The 16,300-nt window shown below is 41.6% G+C and overlaps 1 protein-coding gene across 3 annotated transcripts; it reads right to left on the reverse strand.

Moving 5' to 3' along the window:
* Nucleotides 1–940: 940 nt before the first annotated feature.
* On the reverse strand, nucleotides 941–16,092 carry ZFAND1 (zinc finger AN1-type containing 1). 3 transcript variants are annotated; one of them, XR_010605849.1, is made up of 10 exons: nucleotides 16,028–16,092; nucleotides 14,338–14,380; nucleotides 12,422–12,461; nucleotides 11,938–12,065; nucleotides 11,761–11,852; nucleotides 10,813–10,937; nucleotides 6,583–6,738; nucleotides 6,234–6,407; nucleotides 5,539–5,619; nucleotides 941–5,413 (listed from the first exon to the last, which is right to left on the reverse strand). XR_010605849.1 is itself a non-coding variant. In XM_065629966.1 (9 exons), the coding sequence occupies exons 1-8, from the start codon at nucleotides 16,080–16,082 to the stop codon at nucleotides 6,237–6,239; spliced, it is 810 nt and encodes a 269-aa protein (XP_065486038.1). In that variant the 5' UTR covers nucleotides 16,083–16,092; the 3' UTR covers nucleotides 5,450–5,619; nucleotides 6,234–6,236. The 3 variants fall into 3 exon arrangements, 2 of the variants coding, with proteins under 2 accessions (XP_065486038.1, XP_065486039.1); XM_065629966.1 differs by lacking the exon at nucleotides 941–5,413 and having other exon boundaries at nucleotides 5,450–5,619; XM_065629967.1 differs by lacking the exons at nucleotides 941–5,413; nucleotides 5,539–5,619 and having other exon boundaries at nucleotides 5,900–6,407.
* Between the last annotated feature and the right edge of the window lie 208 nt (nucleotides 16,093–16,300).

Consider the following 16,300-nt stretch of genomic DNA (forward strand, 5'->3'; position numbering starts at 1 on the left):
CCCCAGGTTCCAGTATAGGTTGGGGAATGACCTGTTAGAGAGCAGTGTAGGGGAAAGGGACCTGGAGGTCCTGGTGGACAGCAGGATGACCATGAGCCAGCACTGTGCCCTTGTGGCCAAGAAGGCCAATGGCATCCTGGGGTGTATTAGAAGGGGGGTGGTTAGTAGGTCAAGAGAGGTTCTCCTTCCCCTCTACTCTACCCTGGTGAGACCTCATCTGGAATATTGTGTCCAGTTCTGGGCCTCTCAGTTCAAGAAGGACAGGGAACTGCTGGAGAGAGTCCAGCGCAGGGCAATGAAGATGATGAAGGGAGTGGAGCACCTCCCTTATGAGGAAAGGCTGAGGGAGGTGGGTCTCTTTAGCTTGGAGAAGAGGAGACTGAGGGGTGACCTCATTAATGTTTATAAATATATAAAGGGTGGGTGTCACGAGGATGGAGCCAGGCTCTTCTCGGTGACAACCAATGGTAAGACAAGGGGCAATGGGTACAAACTGGAACACAGGAGGTTCCACTTAAATATGAGAAGAAACTTCTTCTCAGTGAGGGTGACAGACACTGGAACAGGCTGCCCAGGGAGGTTGTGGAGTCTCCTTCTCTGGAGACATTCAAAACCCGCCTGGACGCCTCCTGTGTAACCTCATCTGGGTGTTCCTGCTCCAGTGGGGGATTGGACTGGATGACCTTTCGAGGTCCCTTCCAATCCCTGACATTCTGTGATTCTGTAATAATTGTACATGGCGGGATGGAGATACCTAAATGCTCTGCCATGAAGCACACGATCGGTGGTTAGCTGGACTTCCAGCTGCTGAAGGCACAGCTTGACACAGTGTTATTCAACGTGTGGAAAAAAAAAGTACCAAAGCTCACAAAAAAAGAACATGAACGTGTGTGCAACAGGCCACTAGAAGTAAAACGGCGTTTAATCAATTCAGGTACCATGTTTAAAAATAGTAAAACGAGCAAATTTCTTAGAGATGCGGTTCTTCTCCATTATGTCTTGATTTTTTCCTCGAAATTTGTTAACACCCCTGAAACAGCCTCTTTCGCTCCCTCACTAGCCCCTCCTGCTGACAGTTCTGCTAATGAGAATATCAAATCGGCAACCAGATAAAATGATATTTTAAAAATATGCAATAAACACATTTTCCAGAAAAAGTGCTAGCTTTCAAATGGATTTTTGAAAACAATTTCCAGTTCAAATGATGCGTTTTCAAGATTGCTATAATTAAAGTTATATAGAAGGAAAGAAGAAAACTTTCCTTTACGAGACTGACTGATACCAGTTTCATTGTTTTTCTTTCGTCTTTTGTCCCTATTTTCTTTCAAGTAAAGCTGAAAGCTGTTCACAAATTGCAACTGATGTAATTTACTGTCAGATGCCAAATAGTGATCTACTGTAGACAGGACAAGGGTTGTGGTTTGCTTTATGGCTTAAAATGATCATAAAATGTCTGCACCACCACCATTAGCAGCCTTACCCTGTTTACCCATATCCAGTTTAACCCAAAACTAGGCACTTCTTCAAGGCCAAATGGGGGTAGTTTTGTTCTTTCCACATCATCCGAGATACGGTTTCCATTCCTAGCGGGACTGTTGTGTGGGACGAGTCGCTGTGTCTTTTCATGTTTCCTCTTTCCCATTTTGTAAACAGGACTAGTCACATAAGCCTGTTTTTTAAAGTATTCACAGTCCTTAAAGAGCAGCAGAGATGATGAGGTATGGTTTTATTAATTATTTTGCAAGTCATTCTGTATGAGGTTATACTAAAAGCACACAGCCAATCGAAACAGGCACTTTGGCTCTGATTCAGTTTTTTTTGAGGCAAGCTGCCAAATATGCCTCAGAACAAGCTATATTGGACTGCATCAGTATTAAGCAAAATGGCTTATTTGACATCGTTAACAGTATACTTAACATTATAGCAAGTGTTTTACAGGCTTTGTAAGGGTATTTCAAATTCTGCATTAATCCTAAAATCAGCAAAAGTAAAACAAACAGAAATGCCTGAAATTCCTCATAAGTGTAATAATACCCCTATCACAAACCATAATTTCCAATCCAGTTGAAAGGAAATTTTGTATTTCATGTAAGAGGCTACTATGAGGAGAACTGATCTGCAGGGAGGTGTATTATATGTAACACCTGATAAGCAAGAGGAACAGAGGTGATCTGTTGGCAAAACTCTTCAAACCAAACTGATCACGCTCCAGGGCACATACTTTTCTGTCTTTCTAAAACAGACACACGAAACTGATGAAAATAAAAGTATGAGAGATTACTGCCTGCTTTCTTAGTGTGACATACTATTTCTTGTTTGCTACAGCTTTGCCCAGCTGATCTAACAGGTCACATAGCCAAGCAAAATTGAGCTCTTGATGTTAATATAACGCTTCCTGAACTGTGTTATGTATATCACAAGAATATGCCAGGCAATTTTGTAGCAGTATTTGAACAGTAACAAGGCCAGGAATTGCTACCAAGAGCATTCTCAGTGGTAAAATGTTTGCAAAGCCTTGGCCTTCTGCATTCTCTAAAATTACTATACAGATATAACAACCAAAAAGCTTAATATTCACCTATTTTAATAGTTTGGCTGAAAGTACTGTTTATTATAAAATCACTAGGTATTTCTTTTGACAAATTTGTCTTCTCAGGTAACTTTGCAAGCATTTTCTTTGCATCTACTAGAGGTGAGTTTAACATTTTATTTATTAACTTTGAATTGGAACAGTTCAGCAACTTCTAAATGCACACCTGTAAAATTAACAATGGTTTCAAATGTCAGATGTCTCCTCCAAAGTATGGTGTGGTGTTTAGTTGGTTTTTTGTTTTCATTGGTTCCCTCCACCCCCACCAAATCCAGTTGTTGAACATTCCCTGTGAAAATGTGCTAAGACAATAAGCTTTAGAAAAATGAAAAAATTGTATAAAGATATGCTGGAGTGTAAACAGCTAAAATGTGAGCAATTCCTGCCTAGGCAAGATACTGAAGCTCTGGGAAAGTTTCTGCTTTTGTTCCTGGAGTCAATGATTAGGACAGAGTTTTCACCTCTCTTCAATTATCTGTCAGACTAGCTTAATTCGGTTTTGCTTTGCAGTTTCTGAAGACTGGGTCGAATGAGCTTCTACATACAAACCCAGACACATTCCTAGAATAAGATGAAAGTGAATGTGAAAAATTTTTGAAGTTTTATCAGCTGTGAGTTGCCATATTTGTACTGTCATTGACAGGCTGTTAGCCCTTAGCATTAACTGGCGATTGATGAAAGCAGCCTTCCCAGTAAAATCTTTTGAGATCTACCCAAAGATTTACTTCCTGCATCCCACATCTATCTTCACCCTGTCCACAACAAATGTTATTTTAACTGTTTTGCCTGCAAATGCTAGGGCAGAAGAATCAGGGGCATAGGAAATGAATAAGGAGAGAATGAGGATTTTTTGCTGAAAAAAAATGACCCATTTCTGTAGCAGCATTTTCCACTTGCTTCAGTAGCAACAGAGGGAGTGAGTTCAGTTTGGGGCTCTTCCCCAACTCACTTGTCTCACAGTGATAGTTGGCCTCTGTGTATTCCTTACCACAGCAGCCTGAGATGAAAAGAAAGGTGAAGAGAGAATTGCAGAGGAAAGAGAGAAAAGAAATAGCAGGAGAAAAGGGAACTGGAAAAGGGAGCTGTTCCTCTTAGGCTGGAAAAGGAGATGACAAATAGCTGAAGAGATAGGCGGGGAAAAGTGGAGAAATGGCTGTATACTTCCCACTGCCAGGAACCAAAAATTTCCAAAATATTCAGCCACTGAAGACCCTTTATGGAAACCAGAAGCACCCTCCTTTTTGTGACATCCACACTGCATCCAGTAAAATAATTTATCACTACCCGAGTAATGTTAAAAGTACAGTACGGAGTACTGTGAAGCAAAATAAGAACAAGCATGACACGCTTACTGAGATGTTTCTGAGGTTTATGCAAGTCTAGTGAATATATAGTGAACCTACAGGTATCTCTAAATTGTTATACAGGTATACTACTTGGTAGTACAAAAGACTATGACACTTTACAGCCACTGGAACAAGACCACATTACTGTTCTGCCAATGGAGAGTACCTTTTGAAAAAGATGATAGGCAGACTCCTCTTACATTGTGATTTTTTTTTTTTTTAATTGCAGCTGTATCTAAAATGGGTATGTCAGGCATGGTTATCTGTTTGTTTTCAAACTGCTACAAATGAACCAGAATGTAGCATTATAGCCAGTGGACAATGGTTCCCTTTAGGCAAGAACATAGCAGAGAAAAACCTGCAGCGTTTTTCTCAGTGAACACGGTAGCTGAATCAGCCAAACCACCAAATCCAGATCTGAGAATGCCCAGGTGACTGTGGTACAGTGCCCACCTCCACTTGCAGGTCTGAGTACACCTCACTGCCTTAGGTCAGCTCTCTGAACCAAAACTCCATTTCTCACAGGACAAGCAATATTCCTTAGCCTTACGTGCCTTGCCCTCTCCATAGATTGTCCCTACTTCTGTGTATGTCTTTCAATGGGAGGACAATGTCCCTGAAATGCATCATATTGATGTTTTCGAACAATGTAGACTGTCACCCTGTGGCCCAGTTATACCTCCAGGCATTGCTGAGTTATGTTCAGTCACATTGCACATACAAACTGGAACATCTTTGCAAAAGTGAGAACAGCACATGAAGGTAGTTGCCTGAAAGAAAACTGCCCCATGTCTGAAAAAGAGCCTTTTTCAATCTTGTTGAAAGGGGAGTCAACACTGATCTAGCAGTAAGTCAGGTGGGAGACACAGATTTCTCCTCATCTGACTGCTGCACCATCATCACAAGCCATGAGGTCACTTCAGTAGCAATGGATCACACCTTACATGCTGCAGCTGATGGCAAGTGAAAACCTTGCTAGCCGATTTGGTATCTGATGAGTAGGTTTGCCTCACTAGTTCATTCACACTGCACAGGACCATGCAGTGGTAAAAACACAATACAGCTTTGCACATGGAGCTTAAGCTTGTGCTTTCCGCTGCTCTGTTTGCACCCGTTCATACATTGTCCTGTCATTACAGAATTGCCTTCCCAGCTCCTCCCAATTGAAGAACATTGGCTAAATAACTGTAAATAGATGAAAGCAAATTGGAGGGATTAGTCTTGAAAGCATTCTACTCCTCTGGCTTAAACAGAGACAGGCTCAAGGCCACTGCAGAATGAGTTTAGATTGTAACAGGCCCGTTCAAGAAAGGTTACACATCAGAACTTATGGTTAGGAGAGTGCTGGCCCTAATATTTGTGTGCAACATTACACATTTATGTTTCAGCAATTCAAAACAGCTGTAAATGTGATAAAAATAATCTTGTGGTTCTTCCTTGTTATGTTCACTTTGAATTTACAATCCAGTTTTGAAATCTGCCAAAAGAGATAAAAAAAAATGAGCACATCAACTACTGATATTCTGAGCAATCTTCTTAATAAGCACCAAACAATTTCAAGACACTGACAACTGAGAAAGCCATTAATTCTATAGGTCATACTTATGCAACCAGAGGTGTAACTTCTTTATGAACCATCACTGTAAACCGCTTCAGAACATGTGAAGTCCATCTTGCAGAATGCTGAAGAGGAAACAATAGATATTTACCCAAGGTTGGAAATGCCAGGATAAAACAGCAAACCATTTAATGTTATACTTCTAGTTGAACTGTATTTCTTCCTCTCATCATATTTCTTCCTCTTTTACACAAGAATTAGAAAAGGATAATTTTAAGTTCTCTTTTTAGCTCCCACCTAATCACACAATCACACAAGACAACTGTTCTTTTAGATGTAGAAAAGATTCTGTAATAGCGTAATATGTTTCTTTCCTTCAGAGAACTGAAACACTGCACATTTACATTTTAATTATTCATTGATTTTAATACATACTTTTCCTATCATTTACAAAAAAATATATATAAAATTTAAGAAAACATTGACATTATACAGCTAAACAAAGCAATCATTTATTCCAGAAAGTGAATATCTGTAATATTCGTTATTATAGTAACTAATTTTCCTTTCAGAACATAATTCTTCTGTCAGTCATGCAACTGAGAAATTGATGTGAACTGTGTTTTTACAACTGAGCACAGATTCTGGCATACCAGTGATTTTAAAAGAAAACTGGACTTCCTCTAAATACCACACTTCTAAAAATATCTTTGATTTCTTTTCATTTGTGGTAATTTACCGATTAACTAAAGTATGACTCTGTATCTTCTATAAATAGAACATCATTATCAAGATACTCCAAAATTATATTTCCACCATTGTACAATGGATATTCTTTATCGGATAGCCATGTTTCCAATGTGTGCTCAAATGGCAAGGCTTGTCCGGAGGCAGTATGGCATAATCTCAATTTCTGTAAGACAAACAGCACAGAAATTAATATCGAGATTTGCCTGAGATGCAAGAAGCAGGGTGAGGGAGGAACAAAAGGGTAAAAATAACCAAACAAAATAAACAAACAAACGAAAACCAAATCAAAAATCAAACCCCAACAACCTGGAAGATGTTTGTTATTATTACTGATTTACCTGGGCTGTTGATTTGTTGTTGTCATTTTTAAGGCTTGCTAAGGAAGCTGCAAAATCTACTACTTTGCCAATACTCCACTTACTGCAAAAGAACATGGGCTTGCTTTTCTCTTTGTTGCCTTTTGGTAAAAATACTTGAAAGTAAATTCTTTCTGTCTAGAAAAATATGAAAAAGAAACAAATTATTCACAGAACAAATGCATAATTCTAGTCATACACATCTAATAGTCTTTCAGTAAAATCTTAGACTTCAACCCCCTAATTACTGACTGAACCTTGTTTCCTATTCCAGCAGGACCAAGGTCCCATTTTACTGCATAATACCAATGACAGAGATCAAGTCCAATCCCCTCCAGCTGCAAGCACACACACAACAGCTTCAAGCTGCACCTGGGAGGTCTAGATTGGCTATTAGGAAAAATTTCGTCACTGAAAAGGTTGTGAGGCACTGGAAGAGGCTGCCCAGAGAAGTGGTTGAGTCACCATCCCTGGAGCTGTTTAAAATACATGTAGATGTGGTGCTTAGGAACATGGTTTAGCAGTAGACTTGGCAGTACTAAGTTATAGTTGGACTTGGTCTTTCGTAACCTAAATAATTCTCTGATTTTATGATTCTACATGATGGATAGTAAGTTCAGAAAGGTGGAAAGAACATATTTTGCCAGAGTCTCACAGCCAGACTCTTATATATAGACAGACATGAAAAGGTGTCTGCCCTGTGTTTACTAGACAATAACGACTGCCCTGGGGAGAAAAAGCTGAGTTTAAATAAACAGTGCTGGCTTTTGGCATCAGTCTAATGTCTCAAACTGGAATGCAAAGGTGGTTAAAACACAACAATTTGCCATACTAGAAATGCCTACTTCACAAACCAACTTTCTGGTCCTGTTTTTCCTCCTTTTATATACTAAACGTTCTTTCAGTATCTACTAGACAGAAACATTTTTTCAAGAGATTTCAAGAGTAACCTATGAGGGTGAGATTATGAATGGGACTAGGACAATCCCTTCTTGACATTCAACAGAAGACACAGAGCAAGCATGACTGGTATATTCATCAGTTAAGACAACCCTTGCCAAGTCCAAGCCCAACACTATCAAACAAGACAGAAGTTTTCTTTTAAAGCATTTATTTATGCCTTCCCTAGGAAAATATGGAACTACCCTTCCCCCAGCTATGTTCGTAAAACTGAGTCTGAATTTCAACCTGTGCATTTTCCTCAAAACTTGCGCGCTCTCCACATACACACAAAAAATCTTTAACATCCAAGACTATATTACAAAGGGGCAAGGGAAGCAGGACCCAAATCTTGCTAAAACGTAAATGACCACAACTTGTATAACAGCTAACACAGGAGCCATCCTTTTAGGGACACACACTAACATCACTGAACTGCCATCAGTGCCCTGGCACCTTCCTACAGTTGCTCCTCCAGTTCCACAGATGAGACAGTCTCCTACAGTTCACTGGAATTTATTCCACAAAACAGCTCATTCTACTGTTGCATCCCTAACTATGGGATATGCCTCCCAGAATTTCTGTGCCATACCCAAGAAAATACTGGTCAGTCAGGAACACAATAACTAACACTATTTTGCGAGCATCGCCCTCCTGTTTTAAGCTGGTCATTGTCAAGAAGGGTAACACATATCACATTTGACACCAAAAGAGGTAATCATCTGCAGAAAGCTAATCTCAACAAAGAGGTCAGAGAAAAGATATTTCTAAGATAGCCTGATTTTACTGATCTGTAGAATAAGAAAGGTCAGGAAGGACCTTTGGCGTCACATGGTCCAAAACCATGCTCAAAGCGGGTGGAATTTTAAAGATGGACCTAACTATAAAGGTAGATCAGACTGCTTCAAATCAAGTTCAGTCAAGTTTTGCATATCCCAAAGATGTAGATTCCACAAATTTTCAGAGCACCTTGTTCCAAAGTCTGACCACGCTCACTGTGACTTTTGTTCCTATTATCTAATTGGAATTTCACATGTTGCAGCTTGTGCTTATTGGCACCTGTCAATTTCCTATGCATCTCCAAGACAAATGTGTCAATCTTCTCTATATAGTGATGAGAGAACTAATGTGTCTAAGAGGCATTCCAGAAACTTCATATTCAAAAAGTCTGTCTCCAAACTGGAACAAGCTGGGCAGAAGACTGCTAGAAGGAGTCTATGAGGCAATTTAAATAGAGAGAGGTGCTGAAGGGTAACAGGATTAATTTATCAGTGTTAGATATATCACTATTCTAGATGATTAAACAATTAACACCCAAATGAGAAAATGAATAGTATGAGAAATCGGCATACAGTAATTTGTGCTACACTTTTTAGAACTTACTGGCTTTGGAATGAGGAAGCAACTCTTAAAATTTTCTTAAATATATGTTGAGGGTGGATTTTTTAAATTATGTTACACAATATTTGAAATTAATCACTTTCCCTCCAGCACATTTTTATTAAAGTGCTACAAGCAGTCTTTGTGTTACGATTTCTGCCTAAGCAAAGTTATCCAATTTCTGAGCATGACAAAGTACAAAAAAGGAAGTTCATAAGAGGACTCAGTAATGGAATAGCTGTAGTTGTTTTAAAAACAATAATTAAACGTACTCTACTAAGACCTAACAATAAGACGATCACACAGAATGTTTTCAGTATTATCACGGTATTATTTCAGCATATAAAATCAGTGTAACAGGCCTAAATTTGGTGTGTTCCAACATAATAATGTGTTGAAAAGTCATTTATACAGGTCATTTAAGAGGATGCATAAGTACAGATCTGAAGTGAAACCCTAGATGAAAGAATCAATGTGTTTCTAAACCCAGCATAATCCTGATATTTGGAAAAGACCTGAACACCAGGTCTGACTGGCCACAGTAGTGAAAAACCATAAGGAGTCTGTGAAATACTTCCAAAATCAAAGAAATTAAAGGCTAAAAGAAACAGGAAGCAACTGTCAAAACCTTTTTCCAACTCAAAGGCAGGAACAACTGATCTCGGGCCATTCATACCTCATCCAGAAATGTAATAAATGTCTGCTACATCTGAGTAGCAGAAGTAAGAACACAAAGCTCAGTTATTTATATAAGACGGGTTCAATCTGACTGGTACAGAGTTGTGCAAATGGTGTCCTGGCTGTGTCAGGAACCTCTCAGTATCCAGCATGAAAAGCATCACATTCAGACGGGTTTGCCATGTGTGATGGTACCCCCTGCTCCTGACCCCTGGTAATAAGGTCAGCATAACTAGTACCATTTTATAAAGCAAATGGACGTTCTCTGCAACCATGCTGGCCACGTATCTGTTCCCTCTCCCCTCCTCCTGATGGCTCTGAAGATCCTGCACACCAGGCAGATGACTTCTCCCCTTCCCTATCAGCCTCAAGGTTCCTTCCTGGGCACCAGGCCAACTACTCCCCTCCTTACCATCCTTGAAAGCCCCAAGCACCAGCCAACCTGGTGGTGATGACCCCGTCACAGAACAGGGGGCGCAGCAGCACACAAAGCACTGTCCATAAAATGAAGCACTTACAAGCCCTAAGTTGGACTTGGACCAGAACTGCTGCTGGACTGCAAAACCTGTGATCTCCCAGTGGCCAGGGACGCCTCCACCATCGTCTGCTGCCTCCCAAGACTGAGTAACTCATATTCTTTTACATATTTTAAGTCTAGATGATGAGTGGGATATTGATACTGCAAGCCAAGTATTAAGATTTGACACAATCTGCAAAGGGTCCAGGTGACTAGGAACCATAAGCTAAGCTGTGCTATAAAATTCTGTCCTATGCTACTTGTAAAATTGTGCTACAACAGTTCTGATTATAAAAATTTTGTGCTACTCTGATCATAAAAGTCTATGCTATGCTGATCAAAGTCTGTTAAGACAATAAAGCTTTAATTCTAAGTACAACTTAATGCTGTTGTCTTTCTTCCAAGGATCCCCAAAAGAACCTGTTTGTCCCCGCAGTGTTGGATGACAGCCGTATGGCACACAAATATATTTCTGCTATAAAGGAATTTGGCCCAACTGCTCCAAACTCTACGCAGACACCATTTAACAGCCATAAGACTAATGAGATTATTCTTGCATGACAGACTGAAATATATGTATAAATGATCATGGGCTTAAATCCAAACCCAAAGTGAAGGATCTAGATGAAGAACAAGAAATTTAGAAAACTTGCCATTTTCCTTTGGGAATTCAATTATTGAAAACAAACATGACTGACCTGAGGCAAGGACTTGTCCCCACATGCGTGCATTTTCAGTTTCATTAATGCCACTTTTGCTGCTGTCTCACTGTTTTTTGCTCCTTTAAGTTTTTTGCTTTTTGCTTCTTCGCTTTTTTTAGAATCTGAGAACAATATTATTCCTGTTAGTGTGATGATTCAGACAGTCTCCTGGACATATATTGGAATTAACCTGTCGGCCTCATTATATCTCCAAGGCTCCCATCCCTTTCATGTCCCTTTCATGTCCTCCTGAGGCCATGATATCAGGTGCTCCTATTCAACAATATCTGGAATCGTGACAGTTTTAGAACTTCTTTATACTGAGAAGTAGATCAACACTATCATGAGGTAAACACAGGTTGTAAAAGCCAAATAAATACAAATTCTTAAGTTTCTACACCTGTGGCCATCAGAGCATTCATACAGCAACAGTTTCAAGTCATCCTTTCTACACATAATCCCACTGTCCAGTTAGGCAGAGCTGTTCATTCTCTTTCCTGTCCTAGAGCTTGTTTAAAAGCTGCAAAACATTACACTGTAGGCTCACTTTTATTTTTTTTGCCATCTTGGTTGTATAGGTATAATCCCAGCAGACTGGCATGCACACCCAATGCATTATTTGCACATGAATTAATACGCAAATAATAATGGCTTGGTACAATTCATTACATTATAGTACTTATAGAATGAGAACAAGACAATAGTTCTGAAAGAAACCTGAGCCTCATTTAATCTTTAAAGGTGCTCCTTATAGACATATGCTGCTGTTGTCTTGTCTCAGTCCAGGTGAACAGTATTACATGCTGACATGTGAGTTTAGGGCTATTTAAACAAGGAACTCTGATCCTTTCTTCTTATTTGGTCAAACCCGAACCCTCGGAGTTGGTCACAAGCTCAAATAGCCTTCTGAAGAAAACTGTAGAGTATGTATCCCACTGTACTTGCCTATAATATGTTTAACTAGCTGCTGGGTGGCAGCCATTCGAGGTTGTGGTGCGTCCAGTTTCTCACATTCATGGTCTGATTGATGCCGGTGTCTGTAAATAATAGTGTAAAACTTGTATTACCTTTTCCACACACTAATGAATGACTATTGATGCTTTAACGCTCTGTTTCACTCACCTTAGGCAAAAATGTTTTTCACAGTAGGGACATAAAACTGGCATAAGCTCTTTTCCATTGCAGTCCTTGCATGAGCATGGGTAAGATCTGTGCTGATCTGTTTTCACAGAACTGTTTCTTATATTCACCTAGACATTAGTACAAAATATTTTGTGTAAATGAACAGATATTACAGATCCAAATCACCACCTTGGCTTTCCAAAAGAACTGTGCTAGCTCTCCGTTCTATGGACAAAACTAGTCCAGCAATTCTCTTCTAATTCTGTCCTGGTTAAGTTTAGCCCGGAGCTAGAAAAAGAACCATCATCCTACTCAAACTCAATTTACTTCTGACAGGCAGAGAAAAAGAGTAGATTCATTTTTTTTTAGCTTGTCACATTCTCAGTTAAATAATTCATATTTATATACTATATGTACTTATCTAATAAAAAAAAATAAACAGTTAAGTTGCACAAAATTCAATTTTAAGGTAGTACTAGATTACCTCAGAACACCCATGAGCATCCCGGCTCCTGTGCTGAAGGCTTTGTGGCAAAAGAAGAAAATATCACACCGTTATCAACATTTCAGGAAAAGAAAGCTGCATGTCAAAACATTTAAGTGATCTGACAATTTTTATCATGGGAACACTTCAATTAAATAATGAATCTTCTCTAAAACTTGTCCTAACTTATGCATTTCACAGCTTGAATGGATTGATCATATTCTTCCTGAGTAGGTACATTTAGCTCTTGGAACTTATGCCCCAAGATAACAAACCATTTCAAGAGAATAAGAATATTAGCACGCTTAAGAGTTCAGCTCAAAGCAACTCGAGGTTGTCCGTTTTAATGGATTTTGAATTACAACAGCAAAAAACCCTTCAGGGCTTCTAACATGTTAAAGTGAAATCTGCCCTCAGTTTATCAGAGGTTACCTCAGCTGCCCTCTGTTAATCTGAAGTGTAAATCAAAGTACAAGCCCAATTTGAACCTTAGAAGAAACTTAGTTTTTTTTTTTCCTACCAGAAAAAAATATTCCACCTGCTCTGAAAAAAACCCTAGTACACAGGGTCCAAGCTAGATGGCTTCCAAAATAATCTACCTGTATTCTAGAAATATTCCCACTGATATCAAAGCGCTGCAACAGCTGCTCCAGAAAAATGTGGCAAGTGTGAGGAATTATTTTTTTAACTAACCTGAACTGAGTCACAGAATATTTTACACCACATTCAGGTCTACACAACTGTCACACTGAGGTCTGTTAGGAAAACCAACTTAATTTGCTTTTATGACAAGGTAATCCATCTAGTTGCACTAAGAAAGCCAGTAGATGTGGTGTTTTATTTTAGCTTTTCATACTGTCTCTCACAGCATCCTTCTGGATAGAATGTCCAGCACCCAGCTAGACCAGTCCATGATACCTTGGGTGAGAAACTAGCTGATGGGTTGAGCTTGAAGAGTTACGGCAAATGGGTTTACATCAGGCTGGTGACCAGTCACCAGTGGGGTTCCCCAGGGCTTGATTTTAGGACCTGTGTTCTTTAATGTTTTCATAAATGATCTGTACACACAAATCGAATGTGCATTAAGTACAAGGAACTGCAGACTCCCTTGAGGGTAGAGACACCTTACAGAGAGATCTGAATAGACTAGAGAGCTGGGCAATCACCCACTGTATGAAATTTAGCAAGAGCAAGTGTCAGATTCTCCACCTGGGACAGGGTAATCCTGGTTATACATGCACACCGGGGGACAAGAGGCTGGAAAGCAGCCCTGAAAAGAGAGGTCTGGGTTGATGGCAAATTGAATATGAATCAACAGTGTGTCCTGGCAGTCAAAAGGGGCCAACTATGCCCTGGGATGCATCAAGCACAGCATTGCTGGCTGGTTGAGGGGGGCAATTGTCCCACTCTATGCTTCATTGGTGCAGTCCCACCTCGAGTACTGTGTGCAGTTTTTGGTGCTTCAATACAAGGACATCAAACTATTAGAGAGCGTGTCCAGAGGAGGGCGATCAAGACAGTGAAAGAAAGGCCTCGAAGGCAAAGGCTGAGCTCACTTGGTTTGTTCAACTTGAAGAAGAGAGGGCTGAGGGGTGGTGACCTCATGGCAGCCTACAGCTTTCTCCAGGCAGGCAGCAGAGAAGGAGCTGGTGATCTCAGAAACAGTACACAAGGAAATGGAATGAAGCTGCATCAGGGGAAGTTCAAATTGAATATTAGGAAAAGGTTCTTCACTGAGAAGGTGGTCAGTCACTAGAACAGGCTCCCCAGGGAAATGGTCACAGCACCAAGCCTGTCAGAGTTCAAGGAGCATCTGGATGACACTCAGTCATATGGTTTAGATTCAGGAGGAGCAGGAAGTTGGACTCAATGATCCTTACAGGTCCCTTTCAACTCTAGATACTCTATGAACTTACCAAAAGACACCTGAACAGCCATCACATACAAAGGGGAGAAAATCTGAAACAAAGAGATTTGTTTTCAGTTAGACAACATTGTTGTTGTCTTGCTAATAGTTTCTAGCTTAATTTTCACACAATTAACTTTTGCTTACCTATATCATAGGGCCAGTATCTTTACAAGGACACTTAGCAACTGCATCTACACAGTACCTAGAAGTGGCTTTTGTAACACAGTTACACTGTTAACTCCTCTAGTGTTACTGAAAAACATATAAGTAGGTAAATTATATTTAGATACATTCTAAAAGTTGGAATTATGCTTTAGATTTGTTTTTTTCAGTATCAAACTTCAAAACTAGAACATTTGGCTAGCCATCAAACTTACCAGCTATCCTAAATACTAAATCTATTGTGAGACCACTCAGAACACTATTTAATGACTACTGGAGCAGTGGACAATTTACATTTTTATTATATGGATTGCTAACTGGAGGAGATGCTATCCCTTCCAGAAAGCCAGCACCTCCTCCATTTGACAGTCCTGATGATCCTCCTCATTCATATCACACATACCATCCTCATGTATCTAAACTGCACATACTTCACAGAATCACAGAATGTTAGGGATTGGTAGGGACCTTGAAAGATCATCCAGTCCAATCCCCCTCCCGGAGCAGGAACACCTAGATCAGGTAACACAGGAAGGCATCCAGGCGGGTTTTGAATGTCTCCAGAGAAGGAGACTCCACAACCTCCCTGGGCAGCCTGTTCCAGTGTTCCGTCATCCTCACCATGAAGAAGTTTCTTCTCAAATTTAAATGGAACTTCCTGTGTTCCAGTTTGTACCCATTGCCCCTTGTCTTACCATTGGTTGTCACGGAGAAGAGCCTGGCTCCATCCTCGTGACACCCACCCTTTATATATTTATAAACATTGATGAGGTCACCCCTCAGTCTCCTCTTCTCCAAGCTAAAGAGACCCAGCTCCCTCAGCCTTTCCTCATAAGGGAGATGCTCCACTCCCTTCATCATCTTCGTTGCCCTGTGCTGGACTCTCTCCAGCAGTTCCCTGTCCTTCTTGAACTGAGGGGCCCAGAACTGGACACAATATTCCAGATGAGGTCTCACCAGGGCAGAGTAGAGGAGGCATAAGTCTCTGCACACACCCTCCATATACTGCATCAACTCTTGAAGATAAAACCACTTTACTGTCTGCTGAACTCGGCCACACCACCAGCGGCAGCAAATGCCCAGCTCCCAGCCATTACTCCAGCTCTCCATCCTTCAGATTTGGTCTCAATGGACCACCACACAAGTGGGCTGCACAGCTCAGGCTACGAAGATCTCTGCCACTCCATCTACCAGACCGAGTGCCCCCATCAGGGAGCTTTCAGTGCCGGCAGTCTCGCTGCTTCTTCCTAATAGGTTACACTGTCATTAACATCTTTTCCTGAGAACAATGCGGGCAGGCAAGGGTGAGGAATGGAAAAACAGTGGGATGAAACACCCGGTGACACAACCGACACGCCAGGCCCTGGCGATGCGCCGTGCGAGGCCGCAGCAGCACGGGGGACGCCCTGATGGGCGCCGCCCCCTCACCGCCGCCCCCGGCCCGGCCGCCCAGCCAGCCTCCACCAGCGGCGGCCCGCGGGAGGCCAGGCCCTGCCTCCGCGACCCTGCCAGGACCCCAGCGCGCCGCCCCTTACCGAGCTGCCGGCACTCCGGCACCCCGCAGTGCTGCCCCACCTCCAGCTCCGCCATCTTCCCCGCTGCGCGAGCGCTGTCGGGCCACGGGGGATGACGCGCGCCGGGAGGGGCGGGGCGGCAATGCAGATGTGCCGGCGATCCCCGCCCCGGGGCGTGGCTGGCCGCGCTGTGGGCGGGGTCTGGCGCAGGGGCGGGGCCTGGCGCTGTGGGCGGGGCCTGGCGCAGGGGCGGGGCTCAGCGGGGCCGGGGGCCGCGGCGGTACCGCCGGCGGT

Source organism: Caloenas nicobarica, chromosome 2 (assembly GCF_036013445.1).
Source record: "Caloenas nicobarica isolate bCalNic1 chromosome 2, bCalNic1.hap1, whole genome shotgun sequence".
Classification (NCBI taxonomy): Eukaryota; Metazoa; Chordata; class Aves; order Columbiformes; family Columbidae; genus Caloenas; species Caloenas nicobarica.

What these genes read in the sequence shown, in the direction of transcription:
- ZFAND1 (XM_065629966.1), bottom strand. Translation starts at nt 16,082, where the DNA reads ATGGCGGAGCTGGAGGTGGGGCAGCACTGCGGGGTGCCGGAGTGCCGG. An exon ending in GGGACAAGTCCTTGCCTCAG is followed by an intron (nt 6,739 to 10,812) that starts GTCAGTCATGTT and finishes ATATTTTTCTAG; the next exon opens with ACAGAAAGAATTTACTTTCA. An exon ending in ACAACAAATCAACAGCCCAG is followed by an intron (nt 6,408 to 6,582) that starts GTAAATCAGTAA and finishes TTTGTCTTACAG; the next exon opens with AAATTGAGATTATGCCATAC.